Raw genomic sequence first — 15,809 nt, forward strand, 5'->3', positions numbered from 1 at the left:
TCCAGTACTTACATAGTGATTACTACTTAAACCCTTTAAAGGACAGAATTCATTTCACCTTTGCAACAACTCTCAGAGACAAGGAATACTATTACCTCAATTTTATGGATGAGGAAATTGAAGCATGAAAAGACAAAGCATCCTACCCAAGGTTACACAGCAAAGAAGTGGCAGAGGCAGGAGTCAAACCCATGCCATCTTGCTCCACTGTTCACACTCTTTTATTTCGGGGGGCGGGGGGTCGTGCGGCATTCTGGACCTTAGTTCCCTGACCAGGGATCGAACCCATACCCCTACAGCGGAAGCACAGAGTCTTAACCACTGGACCACCAGGGAAGTCCCTACTGTTCACACTCTTAACTCAGCCACACTTCCACTCTCAAGAGCTAGAGAAGTGGAAAATCTTTGCCAATGAAATAATTTTACATTAAATACACCCACACCTCACTGTTCTGACATCATCAATCATAGTTAATTAAACTGACTACGGGCTTCCCTGGTGGCGCAGTGGTTAAGAATCCACCTGCCAAGGCAGGGGACATGGGTTCAAGCCCTGGTCCAGGAAGATCCCACATGCCGCGGAGCAACTAAGCCCGTGCACTTCAACTACTGAGCCTGCGCTCTAGAGCCCGTGAGCCACAACTACTGAGTCCGCCTGCCACAACTACTGAAGCCCACACACCTATAGCCTGTGCTCCACAACAAGAGAAGCCACCACAATGAGAAGCCTGCACACCACAACGAAGAGTAGCCCCCGCTCGCCGCAACTAGAGAAAGCCCACGCACAGCAACAAAGACCCAATGCAGCCAAAAACAGTAAATAAATAAATTTATATATATAAAAAAAAAGAGTTGACTATAAAGCTACGGGAAGACCCTAATGATCAATGGTAGATAAAATTTTAATTCACAATTGAAGTTATTAACTTTCAAAGAGATGTCAAAAGATTTAACCTATAAGTGCTTCAGTGAATATTTTATGGCAATGTAATAGCCCTCTGAAAAAACTGAAAACAATATTAGATCACAATAACATCTAGTAATCACAAGAGGACTCTTTCATACTAATAATGCCATTACACATTTTTCATCTATTTTCCTTTCTGACTAGAAGACTCATATTTTCAAAGTTACACAAAGAAGAGTAAATAATAGTTACAACCTCAGTATCCTAAAAATAATCAAGTGACCAGCAAGTTACACTGCAAGTGACAGACATTTTTCACCTATTAATTGAGAAAAACATTTTCTAAAATATTCAGAGTTAAGTGAGAAAAAGAAATGCATGGCCCAAATCACTAGTAGAAAAATAAGTAATATTATATATTTTTTCAATGCAAGGATTAGTCTTTTAATTCCCTCCCTCAAATGAGTCATTATTTATTTCCTGTTAAAACTCATTTGGAAAGTAACTGTAGTACTCTAGACAAAAAAGAGTCAATCAATTGAATGGGAAAAGGCCTATGGAACACGGGTGAGTTCAAGTCCTGGTCCCTTCCTTCCTGTGTTCCTTGGATTAGCTGCTGTCTCTGAGGCCAATTTCCCCAATTTTTAATAGGGGTAAAAATAATACCTACCTTCATGAGTTCGTTGTAAGGCTGAAACTAAGCTATATGAGAGATAGAGCTTACCCAATTTTTATCTCCAAAGCTTAGCCACTATTAGATTTAATACCTAACTCTATTACTTTGAATGAAAGCATTCACTTACATTACAAGTTTCAATAATTCAACTCAATACTTTGGAGTGTTTTTTTTTTCTTTATCTTTTGGTCACGCAGTGAGGCACGTGGAACCTTAGTTCCCCAACCAGGGAACGAACCTGAGACCCCTGCAATGGAAGTGTGGAGTTTTAACCACTGGACCGCCAGGGAAGTCCCTCAATTCAATATTTTTAATAGCTACTCTGACAATATTTGGCTCAGGCACATTAAATTTTTAAAAATTTTACCCGAGTAAAATATTCAAAATCGTTTTTAAACAATTTAACCTCCAACAGAATAAATTAAAAACTACATTCTCTTGCCCCATCCTCTCCCATTTTCTTCTGCTCTGTGGAGGCAACTGCTTTTAACTCTTTCAGCTCTGACAGTTAATACCTTATCTCTAAATAATATTCCTATACCGCTATTTCTATATTTATACATTTTAGACGTTATTGTATTGACTTCCCGTTGTTTTAAGGACTTAGCTTTTATATTTAAGCAACCTCTCTACACTCCATCCTACTAATATAGTGTTCTTTTCTTATATAATTTTGAGGGGAGTAACTAAATGCCTTTACTATTTTTTTCTCTGTTTGTTATCATCATATCTTTAATTTCCCCCCAATGTTCCATCATCCTAGATAACAAGTCCTCCCTTTAATAGAAACTTCCATTTCTCCATTTTGCATTCTACTGACCACTAGCATCTAGTGTTACTATTGAGAAGTCTGTTGCCATTCTGCTTCTCACTCCTTTGCAATAAATTATTTTTTTCTTCCTAGAACTGTCTGAAGATTGTTTCTTTCTCTCTGATGACCTGAAATTTCATGACTCTTTGATCCTGTGATCCTTTTTAATTTAAAGCCTTTTGGAGCCTAAGCACATTTCATTGAAAATAATTTGTTAAATATGCAGAACATGTGTCACAACTGTAAGAAGACATAAAAATAAGTAAGATAGCTTGGCTGTCAGGAAGATTTAAATTACTAGGAAGGGAAAATAAACACAACAATGATAATAATAGGTGAAATACTGTCTATGACATTAGATAAACGCAAAGGATTTAGAGGGCTCAGAGGAGAAAAAACATGTCTGTTTTTAAGGAAAGAGAGGGGAGGCACAAAATGGTTCACATAAATGTGGGAGCATTTCTGGTTAAGAACTGAAGAATGAGTGAGCCGGTGGCATGGAAGGGTGGCATTTAAGACAGAAACAGCATAAATAAAAAACATGACATCATGAAAACAGAGGATGTATCACTCAGGAAATATTGACTAATTCCATTTTGACAATGACATCAAGATACGTGTGAGGAGAAATGGCAGGCAGATAAATAATATAGCTGTTAAAGTTGACGGAGCATGGAGAACCTCAAGCACCCATCCCAAAGAGTCTGAAAGTACTCTTCCATTCAGTTAGCATTTTGCAAGTTACAATTTAAAATTAATAACTACTAAAACAATACTGGAAGGAGAAATGAATTCAGGTTCAACTAATAGTTATGAAAATGAACTTACATATGATTAGATCTTCTTCCTCTATTTGTTTTCTTTCCTATGACTGGCGTGCCAAAATGTTCAGGGTTGGTGAGTGGGAGCTGGTCTAATGTCTGTGGGTAGGAACATAAACCCATCAAAAGTTATTACGTTGCAAGTTTTTTTTTTCTTTTTAAACCAAATCAGTTTAAGAATATGCTTAGATTTTGAGATTTAAAACTTCCCCTGAGGGAGACAAAAATACAACTTTCCTAAAGATAGAAAACTCTCATTTCAAAGATGATAGAATAAAGATGAATGAGCCCATGGCTGGAAAAAAAAAGTGAAAAGAAATTTAGTTGTTCTCTCTAGATAATTTCATTATCTATTTGAGGATTGAGAGACTTCTAAGAATGATTAAAATATAAAACAAAACAAATAAAACTCAGTGGAAACAACAGATTTGAGAGATAAGAAACCTATGTGCAAGTACCTAACCCCTAGGTTGGGCCAACTGCAGCTCAAATTTTTCTTTGCATATAGGGAATCCCAATCCACAAGATAGAATTCTTAGTAAGTAACAGTAACGAAATTATCAGGATAAGCATCAACTGCTTGAGAAAAGGGCCTCAGATATCCTAGATTATGACTTTGCAAACATTTTCTGCAGTAAACCTTTCTCCCCCGACCCCTCACCCCACCACCCCCGTCCCTTGCGGCTTGTGGGATCTTAGTTCCCCAACCAGGGATCAAACCCGGGCCCCAGCAGTGAAAGCACCTAACCACTAGACGGCCTGGGAATTTCCTGCAAGAAACCTTTTCTGAAGAAAATGTAAAAATCAGTTTTTCTACAGTTAATATTTTATTTTCCCTTCCTTTTTAATCTGCAACATCTAATACTGTGCTTGGTATGAAGATAATAATCAATAAATGAACACTTCTTTCTTGTTACCAACTGGTAACTCATGTCAACCCTTTTGTCCCTCACCCCATTCAAAAATAATGATTTCCAGGGAAGGAACTGGTTGTTGGTTAAAAGCAGAATGAAGAAAAAGGGATTCTGAAATCCCTTTGTTTCTCCATATCAGAGACTTCTTGGATTTTTCGTGCCATTATTTCCTGAAAAGGTTTATATATCTAAAAAGTTAAGGTATCAATCTGAAGATGCTATCCCAACCAATATCAATGTTGGTAATATTCTTACTTTTTCTGCATCTTAATGATTTTCCACAGTTACTATTCCTTTTATTCCTCCATGAGAACCTTTGCTATTGCAGATACTTTTATGAACACAAGGGGAACTAAAGAGCCCAGGAAAACTGTCAGAGTGGAAGTGAGGGTAAGGAACTACTTAGGATAAAGACTTCTCAAAGTTACAAACAAGAATGTTATATGAAAGGGTGTCCATCAACTTAAAGATCAGATATCTAAATACAAACTAATGTTAATATTTAAAAGAAAAACTTTAACTTTTATTTTTAAAACAGATAATTTTGTTGAAACAACGATTAACTAAAACATGAAAGGGGGAAGCATATTCATCTATTTTGCATAATTTGTTAGAATATATGTAAATATATTTGAGGTACATATAGATATCCAACAACAAAGAATACAGTATAGGAAAAACGCAGTAACGACAGACAAAAATCGTAACTTTTATACGGCTGAAAACCTAACCTTTCAAATTTAGTTTGTAAGTCGGGCATTTAAAAAATATTTGGAGGCAAAAGCTGGCCCAAATACAATAATATGCCAGACAAAACCTCTTCAGAAATGACCTGTTATTAACTCCTAATTATGCTTCCCAATGGTGAAAATTTCAAAGTACTGTATTTGGTAAACAGGAAAAATAAATTAATTTGGTTTCACTTTCTGTCAAGCTAACAAAAGAATTAAATGCCCCTCCCCTAAAATTAAGGCTGCTCTCTTGAAAGCAGAGATTTCTATTAAGTACTATGATTTCTATTTTAAGTATCTGCTAGTCACTTCACTTGATTTAGGAAAGAAAATATCCAGGATTTCTGAAGAGTTATCTAGGAATCACATATAGGAATTCTCAAATAAACCACAATCTCTCCCTAGTATGTAAAAAAGAATTAGAATAATAGGAAGCAGTATCTCTGTCCCTGGCCCCAATCCTGGAAAGCAGGAACACCTTTATTACACATGACAGAAAAGAGTAAGGGGAGGGTAGGATTTGTCCTGTCTTAAACCAACAGAGCAAAGCCAGAGACTCCTGGCTATATCAAAGGCTCAAAGAAAATACCACAGGCCTGGGGGAAACACGCCGATAGCCCTGTTACCTAAAATGGGCTGCAGGAAATACGGAGCTGGGATTTCATCTAAATTTTCTTCAGAGTTTTCAACTGCATGTAGTAAATGCACAGAGAGAATACCAGCTGATAAAACTACTTTTGGATAATATTCAAATTATGAATGCTCTATAGAAATACCCAAACACTCCAACAGATGTCAGGAAATAGGCAACATCCTCACTAAGCTGGTTATGGCTAGAACCAGTGATTTTCGTGTGGGAATTCAAACTGACTGACCCGCTTATTGTCATCTCTTATCGTGAAAATTTTGAATTTAAGTCTTTGTTTAGGTATGAAGCTTATTAATGGGATTAGGACCCCAAATACTGCCAAGTGTCATGTGGCTTTCCACTCAAAGGCCAAAGTTATTTAGTAATAACAATTCTCTGAGCAAACTTCCAAAAAATTAAACTGCTTTTTGAAAATAGCAGAAATATCAAATAAGGGAAAGAATGTACATAGATGGTAGATTAAATATACTCCTGGCCATGTCTCCAACAGCTCCTAGTACCCTTAAATTTTTATATTTTTGATTAAATAATGCTTTGTCTCCTTCAAAAGCAAAAAGAAGTTACCCAAGGATAAATTCCACATCTACTTAGCTTACCCATATACTCCCAATACCTAGCATAGCACGTGGCATATGGCAATGGGTAAGGAATAATACACCAGTATTCCAATACCCTCTAGCAAAACATGAAGTTCAACACATATAGCCACACACAGTAAAACCGATCCTTCCTGAAGTTAAAAAGGATACATTGAGCTACTTGCTCTTATTGCTTCAGCCTTTATATTACAACTGTCTTATGAACAATTTCAACTTAAGATTCTCCTGGCAAATACAAGATTAGTATCTTTGATATTTCTCTGGATTAAATACATAAGACATATACCTTCACTTAGGTAAAAAAAAATCAAGTTTTCAAGTTCCCATATTCATTAACCTACTATAATTATCACATGTTCTAACTAAGGGAAATGAAATTATTTCTAAGAATTACATAAACTCAGAATTCTGTTACTTCATCAGTGTAAGAAGCCAAATTCACTGTACTTGTCCAAAGCTATATGTATTTCCTATATTTAAACGTTCACAATTAATTCATCAAATATTTACTGAAGGCTTTTGTGTAGAAAACACTACTGGGAAAAGGAAAGCCCATCAAGATGACAAAAACTTGGCTATTCCGCCAAAACAGCTTACAATTTTATTGAAAAAATGATAAAAGTAACCAAAAAGACCATAAAATAAAAATAAGAGAAGTGGAAAAGTATCAAAGGATATAGAGATCAAATTTGGTTAGAGAGCTCATGAAAGACAGTCATGAAGGAGGAAGCCTTTCTCATGGCCTTGAAAAGAGCAGGGCTCAGCAGAAACCAAGAAAAGAAAGTATGAGCCATAATCTGGAAACACCAAGTAGCCTTATAAGTCAGAAGTACAGGGAAATAGCAGAGTATGAGACTGAAAAGACAGGCCAGAATCATAATACAGAGAATCTGTCCCAAATTCTGAGTTGAAATGGGAATTCAATCATTTACGGGAAGGGAAAATAACAAAAAAACATAAAATAAAGTCTAATAATTTAAAAGAAATATTAAAATTCCCCATAAAAACACTGTTCTAAATAGTTACTAGAAAAAAGAAATCTTGGTTCAGCCACACTGTACCTTAATTAATATTCATAGGCTGGACTAGAGAATATAACACTATTTGCAACAAATATGTCCATTTTTAAAATTCTGAATTGCAAGTTACTGATTTATAAAACTTTGTGAACCCTCTACTCTTAGTAACTTAATAACATCTTTCAATTTTAGAGCATGATTTTGGTGCTAGAAAGTGCTGGTCTGAGAACCAGTTCTGATCATCACTTTCATCAACTCTGAGTTGGAGATAAGCATTGTATCTCCCTCATAATGTTGTAAATGCAAGGATGTATGTAAACCACTAAGCAAAGTCCCTGGCAAATATGAACACTTCATTTATTCATCCAGCTAATGTTTATTCAGTTCCTACTTTGTGCCAGCCACTGTTCTAGGAACTGGGAACAAAGTGGTGAAGAAGACATACAAAATCTCTGCCACTGAGACACATTCTAGTGAGGAAGGCAGACAATACATAATTAAGCACATATACATATTTTGGTGGTGAGAATGATCTGGGCTATAAAGAAAACTAAACCAACCTTAAAGAGTTATGAGGAATGGAAGGGACTATTTTAGAAAGGGCAGTCAGGCAAGCCTTCTTCAAGGAGAGGCTATAGTAAATGTCAGTGGTTGGCAGCAGTAGTAGTCAGGGATGGCTTGCAGTATCTGCATAGCCTCTAATGATGATGAGGTTCAAGTAGATTACAAATAAGACAGCTCTTTTCTACAATTATTTAAAAATTAAAGGACTCTATAAAAAAGTTGCCTAAGGGTAATAAACAATCCCGTTGTTTTTTCTTCATGGACAAATGTTAAAATACATTTTTTTTTAGACAAAAAACCCCACAGAGAACCTGGTACTGAAACACAAGGCCTTAAACAGGTTTCACAGACTACACTCTCATGCTGTTATGTATTAATGAATTTTCCTGATTAACAAGTAAGCTGCTTGAGTTGAGAAAGCAGAACTTTCCTGCCCCCTGTACTAAATACTAGGACATGTTCATTTGTTAACTGATTACTTACTTCACTTTCAGCAAAATGCCTCTCTCCTTTCAGGCACAGTGAAGACCGTCTCAGTGTCTTCTCATCTCCATCATCAAAAACTGTGAGAAGAGGTAGAAATGGCAACTACTGAAGGGTTTTTCAAAGATTAACAAAATGACATAAATTATCATTTAATTTTCTCAGTGCAAACAGAGCTATTGTTTTAAAAGATTAGATCTGAAATTCAGTACACATTTTAAGTTTTGTAACAAACAACTTCAAGTGTAGAGTATGTTTTCCAATTTCTAGGGAAAAAAAATAATATACCTGTAATGAAAACATCTTCTCTGGAACAGAAAACATCAAATGAAAATAAGAAGTTAGCACTTCAGAAAGAAACCTTTTAAATGCTGATTAATCCTTCTCAATATGGTAAAGAAAAAGCAAATTCTCCTATTGGTAAATACAGACAAATTTACCTAAGAAACAAAAAATAACAGTACAAGTTTATATATTCAGACTGCCCCTAAAAATTACCCCACTTTTATTATTTAAAGCAGTGTTTCTCAACCTCAGCACTACTAACATTTTGGACCAGAAGTGAGACTGTCATGGGGACCTGTGCGCTGTGAGATATTTAACAGCATCCCTGGCCTCCAGCCACCAGATGCCAGCAGCACCCCCTTCCCAGTTGTGCCAACCAAAAATGTCTCCAGATATTGTCAAATGTTCCCTGGGTGGCTAATTTGCTCTCACTTGAAAACTACTTATTTAAAGTACTAAAATGTCCCAGCAAATTTGTTGTAAGTTTACATATACACAGAATAGATGTATACTTTATGATATAATTTTAGCATATACTACATTCCTCACAAATCACGGGAAGAGAGTACCTCTATTTTAAATAAAGTTACCAGGCCTTGATTTTATAAACAGAGGTTTTTGCCAAAAAAACAAAATTAGGTTCTTATATATAATGTGAGTTTTTTTTTTTTTTTTTTCTTTTTGCGGTATGCGGGCCTCTCACTGTCGTGGCCTCTCCCGTTGCGGAGCACAGGCTCCGGATGCGCAGGCCCAGCGGCCATGGCTCACGGGCCCAGCCGCTCCGCGGCATATGGGATCCTCCTGGACCGGGGCACGAACCCGTATCCCCTGCATCGGCAGGCGGACTCTCAACCACTGCGCCACCAGGGAGGCCCCTATAATGTGAGCTTTTACATCACATGAGACTGGATAAATAACTCTTCGTACTTTTTAAAAATGTAGTAACTAAAATAGTCAGTGATAAAAGTGCCAATCACACCTAATTATCAAACAGACTTAACGACACAGACCGCTCACGGTCTTGTAACCTATACAAATGCAAATATATCCTTACGCTTCAAAATCAAATTTTCCCTCTCCACCAGGTTTTTTTTCTCATACCACAAAACTCATCATTACTATTTGAAAGCTCCATCAAATTCTGACATCACCAAAGACATTTTACTAGATGTTTACTCTCATCTCTGAGATCATTAAACAGTAAGAATTTTTACCATTCAATAAATAATACTGGGATAATTACTCTGTTATCAACTTGGAAAAAAATAGTATTTGATTATATTTCAGAATGTTAAAAAACTGTGGGTGAAATAAAAAAGCTCTTTGTAAAACAAAAAATAGAACTTTAAATTGAAGAATACATTGGAAAACAAATTTACAACACTGATGGAAGGAAAGCCTTCTTAAACAAGACTCAAACTAAAATGACAAAGGAAAAGGTGACCACAGGAAAATTGACTATGATTTGAAAATTGATAGCAGAGATAAGAGTAAAGCAATAGAAGAACACTGGCAACTGAAGTGGCAAAGGTTAACATTCCCTTTATACATTTAAATATATAAACTCGGGGCTTCCCTGGTGGCGCAGTGGTTGAGAGTCCGCCTGCCGATGCAGGGGACACGGGTTCGTGCCCCGGTCTGGGAGGATCCCACATGCCGTGGAGCGGCTGGGCCCGTGAGCCATGGCCGCTGAGCCTGCGCGTCCGGAGCCTGTGCTCCACAACGGGAGAGGCCACAACAGCGAGAGGCCCGTGCACCGCAAAAAAAAAAAAAAAAAAAAAAAAAAAAAAAAATATATATATATATATATATATATAAACTCATACTCTGAAAATAAGAAAACGATAACTTTCCCAGGAGGAAAAGGAGCGGTCTGGGAAGACCCTATAAATTGGCAATTCAAACGAGAGAAAATACAAATGAAATAATGTTCCTTTCAATAAACGTACGAAAATATGTCCAATCTCACTACTAATCATGGGAGGAGCATATTAAAACAAAACCGAGATATTATTTTGTGTCCAGATGGGCACAAATTTTAAAATATTACTAACATCACATTTGACAAGGGTTAGGACAACAACCACACTTATATACTGTTTATGGAAGTGTAAATTAACAGTCTTTTAGAAAAGCAGTTTTCATAACCTACTACAGCTTTAAAAGGACATTTCCCTTCAATCTATGCCTAGTTCTCAATGTACACACTAGGGAAACATTAGAATAATGTCCATGTACAAAAGACATTCAATCCAGCATTTATTACAACAGCAAGAAAACTGGCAACATCATCAGTAAGAGAAAATACACTATGGTACATCTAATGCTATGAAACATAATATTGCAGTTAAAAAAATTTATCTGTTGCACAACAACATGAATATACTGAACACTACTGAAATGCACACTTAAAAACGGTTAAGATGAAAAAATTTTCTCTAAGATATACTCTGAAGTGAAAAAAGCTAGAAATCCAATTGTATAATATATACACTAATTTCAAACTATATGTTATGTACATATTTATGAAATAAATTTTTTAAAGATCTGGCAAGATAAAAAAACATTAACAGTAATAACATGTACGGCAACTAGGGGAGGAAGTCAATCAAGAAAAATCTGTTTTATTTGTATTATCATTGAAAATATATTTTTAAAAGAAGATGTATTCCCTTACCTACAGTGTACCAACTTGCATCTGTTAATTTATTGATTACAGCTTCTTGATATGCGCCATCAAGATTCTTCACTTCCACAATAGCTCCAACCTAAAGTATTAAAAAAAAAAAGTTAGGAAAACTTTAAGAAGATAAATGAACAAACTAAAAACTGGCTTTCTTTTTTTAAACTAATTGAGTGCATGATGGTGAAGAATAAAATCACTACTGATTTGATTTGTGTTAAGGTGCCAGACATTTTACTCACCACTGTTTCTGCACCATCAGTGAAAATGTCAACATAGTGAAAAAGGCAAATAATATCTAAGTATTACTATGAAAATTGTTTTGCCCTTACAATCTCCCTGAAAGGGTCTTGGGAACCCTCACAGGTCTGGGGGTCCCTGTCTGTGAAACTGACTATCTTTGCCCCATATTATGACTCTTCTTTGAAGAAGGCTGGGGAAAAATTAACAAATAACTTTGAGGTTCTCCTTATGAGTTATAATGTACCAGTAGTGACAGTCATTTGAAATATTTTCATCTCATCAAGAAAATGCTGATAATTTATATGATTTATAAATTTATATGGTTTTTATAAGTACATCAAACTAAAACGCTTCTATACAGCAAAGGAAATCATCAAAAATTTGAAAAAGCAACCTACTGAATGGGAGAAAATGTATCCGCAAATCACATATCTGATAAGGGGTTAAAAACTGAAAGATATAAAGAACTCATACAATGCAACAGCTAAAAAAGAATCAAACAATCCAACTGAGAAATGGGCAAAGGTTCTCACACCATATGCAAAAATAAATTCAAAATGGATTAAAAACCAGAAACCATAAAACTCTTAGAAGAAAACATAGGCATAAATGGGACTTAATCAATTAAACTTAAAAGCTTTTGCACAGCAAAGGAAACCATCAACAAAACGAAAACAGAATCTACCGAATGGAAGAAATATTTGCAAATGAAGCAACTGACAAGGTGTTAATATCCAAAAATATATTAACAGCTCCAAAATTAATATCAAAAAAGCAAAAAGTCCAATTTAAAAAATAGGCAGAAGACCTAAATAGACATTTTTCCACAGAAATCATACAGATGGCAAACAAGTACATGGAAAAATGCTCAATATCACTAATCATCAGAGAAATGCAAATCAAACCCACAATGAGATATCTCCTGACACCTAATGAGAATGGCTTATTATCAAAAAGACAAGAAGTAAAAGTGTTGGCCAGGATGTTGGAGAAAAGGAAACCCTCGTGCACTGCTGGTGGGAATGTAAATTGGTGCAGCCACTATGGAAAACAGTATGGAAGGTCTTCAAAAAATTAAAAATAGAACTACCGTATGATCCAGCAATTTCACTTCTGGGTACTTATCCAAAGGAAATGAAAACACTGATTTAAAAGGATATACACGCACCCAAGTTCACTGAAGCATTATTTACAATAGCAAAGATATGAAAACAATCTAAGTATCCATCAATGGATGAATGGACAAAGATATGTGTATGTGTGTGTGTGTGTGTGTGTGTGTGTGTGTGTGCATGCAAGCGCACGTGCGTATAATTCAGCCATAAAAAAGAATGAAATCTTGCCATTTGCAACAACATGGGTGGACCTTGAGGGCATTATGCTCAGTGAAATAAATCAGTAAGAAAAAGATAAATACCATACAATATCACATATACATGGAGTCTAAAAAACAAAACAAACAAAAAACCAAGCTCATAGACACAGAACAGACTGGTGGTTGCCAGAGCTGGGAAGGAAGTGCAGGTGGACAAAATGGATGAAGGGGTCAAAAGCTACAAACTTCCAGTTATAAAATAAATAAGTCAAGGAGATGTAATGTACAGCATGGTGACTATAGTCAAGAACACTGTATTGCATGTCTGAAAGTACAGGGTAAGTCTTAAAATCCTCGTCACAAGAAAAAAATTTTTTATAACCATGTATGGTGATGGATGTTAACTAGACAATGTGGTGATCCTTCTGCAATGCATACAAATATTGAACTATTATGTTGTATACCTGAAACTAATAATAATGTTATATGTCAATTACACCTCAATTAAAAATAAAATGTATATGGTCTTTGCAGTGATAACAAAAATAAACTTGTTCACAGAAGAGACTGTCAGCCCCACACAATGCCCAAAAGAGGGAAGGAAATGCTGAGGAATTAACAGAACTTTCTTTTTTCTTTTTTTTTTTTTGGCCACACCGTGCAGCATGCGGGATCCTAGTTCCCCGACCAGGGATCGAACCCAGGACTCCTGCAGTGGAAGCGCAGAGTCTGAACAACTGGACCACCAGGGACTACCGTCATTAAATATATAGTACATTTTTTTAAATTTAATACTCAAGTGGTCTAGTATTATTTTCATGTGAACTCACTGAAAATATATTGAGATCAAATGACCATCACTATGGGAAGTTTATTTCCTCTAGGAGAAACATAAATGCTAATACTTTCTATCAGCTGATGGAAAGCCACAAAGTACATTAGGGAACAATTCAAAATCTATATACAAAAAAACCCTCCATAGGCAAGAGAAATATTTTAACAATTTTGAGACCGAAATTTAACACACTTGCATACATCAAAATCAAAATGGTCCTAAGCCCTAATCAAAAACAAAGAAAATTTTAATAAATAAGAAAAACAAAACAAGAAAAATAAACCAACTATGCCACAATCAAAGAGGCTGGAGCAATAGGAGAGAAAGATGGCTTGAGGATACAAAGTAATTGTCTTTCCTATCCCTTGCAACACTGAACATGTTTTGTAGTTGGTACCAGCTAGCCTGTGCCAGGTGAACAGGGCAGTCAGGCAGCGAAGAGCTACGCTGGTGTGCTTATGAGGCAAAAACACAAATAAGGCATGGAGATGTGTGTGTTCTGATCATCCAGGGGGCACAATGCTTCAATGACAGGCTGTGAGTCCATCAGAACTTTGTCTGCCATTACTGGCTGTAAGACTTCGGCCAGAGTACTTTACCTCCCACCTCCCTTCACAGTTTCCTCTTCTGTAAAGAGCTATTATGAAAATTACATAAGATAATATGTGCAGAGGACTTAGCACAGTACTAACACATACTAATAAGTGCTAAATAAATGGCGGTTAACATCAAATTATACATGTGCATGTTTTTGTCCTTTTGTCCCTACAAGTGATATACATGTGCACGTAAAATTAAAGATGGCAGCTACAGGGACTTCCCTGGTGGCACAGTGGTCAAGAATCTGCCTGCCAATGCAGGGGACACAGAGGTTCGAGCCCTGGTCCGGGAAAATCCCACATGCCGCAGAGCAACTAAGCCCGGGCGCCACAACTACTGAGCCCGCACTCTAGAGCTCATGAGCCCCAACTACTGAAGACCGCATGCCTAGAGCCCGTGCTCCGCAACAAAAGAAGCCACTGCAATGAGAAGCCCGCGCACTGCAATGAAGGGTAGCCCCCGCTCGCCGCAGTTAGAGAAAGCCTGCACACAGCAACGAAGACCCAATGCAGCCAAAAATAAAATAAATAAATTTGAAAAAAATGGCACCTATAAAACAGAAAGGGTGGAAAATAATTTTCACAAGGCAAGATTAAAAAAACGTACAAGTTTTAGTCCTCCATAGTGCCTACTATATATGCAAGGTACTAATGCCCTGGGATCCAATTAAAAGTTTTTAAATCAACCACCAACAAAAACTGGCAGATACACACACCTATCTAGTTCTCTGAAAAGTACAGCTTCATTAGGAAAGGATTTTTCTTGCATCTAAAAATGTCTCTTCAATTCTGTTAGCATTTCTTAAAATTCACCCAGCTAGGCCAATGTCCACTTCAGACATTCTAAAGGACCAAACAGCACACAGTGGCTACCCGCACATTCCCTTTAGCTTGCTCACTAGTGGAAAGTAAAGCAGCACTAATTTCACTGGCCAATGAAAACTAATGCAAAGAAATGAAACTATCTGTATATATGAAAATATTTATCACTTATAACTGCCTGATGACCCTTTAACAATTTCATATGCCAGTAGTTGCTTCAAAGAATTAAAAGCTCTGAGGATTTGTTTTGTTTTCTCAATTTTCACATCATCATGGAACTTACATCACTTGATCCCTAGTTCACCACCTATTATTTCTGGAAATTGTACCTTTTAATAAATGAAACATGGTGAGACCAAAACAGATGAGTAAATAAAAAGCAATCAGTTTTTCCTTGATGTTCATTTCACTTCTGAACACAGGTTTTACTGTCATATAGGTTTTATTGAACACTAAGTCTACTTTTTTTCTATTCGTCTATTCAGAGAGAATTACACATTTATCAACTCAATAACAGAGTAACCAATGAATTTTTTAAAAGACTGAGATAATTACTGTTTCCCACTGAAACATCAGAAGTAATAATGAATAAATAAATGAATTACCTTTAGTGGGCCCTTTATGTGGTCATCCTGAACTTCCACTGTTGAAGAATCATGTCTAAATGTTACCTAAAGATTATAAATTTAATTAGCCACCAAAAAAGAAAAAAAAGCAACACAAGCTCGTTAATGCATGAATTCATTTTTATTATGACTAATCTAAACAAACGGCTGCCTAGTTTATATAATATCTCAATCCCTAAGTAGATTAACTGAAAAATTTATTATTTAACCGACAACTTCCTAGACTA

General features: G+C 36.2%; 1 protein-coding gene across 6 annotated transcripts in view; it reads right to left on the minus strand.

Annotated features, from left to right (window-relative positions):
* Positions 1-15,809, minus strand: part of ARID4B (AT-rich interaction domain 4B) — a 127,164-nt gene that overhangs the window by 60,845 nt on the left and 50,510 nt on the right. For all 6 annotated transcript variants that reach the window (XM_060107991.1, XM_060108008.1, XM_060107999.1 and 3 more), the window contains exons 4-7: positions 15,562-15,627; positions 11,137-11,227; positions 8,175-8,254; positions 3,223-3,314 (exon numbers count right to left, since the gene is read on the minus strand). In XM_060107991.1, coding sequence (XP_059963974.1) covers positions 3,223-3,314; positions 8,175-8,254; positions 11,137-11,227; positions 15,562-15,627 — 329 coding nt within the window. The remainder of the gene's footprint in view (positions 1-3,222; positions 3,315-8,174; positions 8,255-11,136; positions 11,228-15,561; positions 15,628-15,809) is intronic.

Source organism: Mesoplodon densirostris, chromosome 1 (assembly GCF_025265405.1).
Source record: "Mesoplodon densirostris isolate mMesDen1 chromosome 1, mMesDen1 primary haplotype, whole genome shotgun sequence".
NCBI lineage: Eukaryota > Metazoa > Chordata > Mammalia > Artiodactyla > Ziphiidae > Mesoplodon > Mesoplodon densirostris.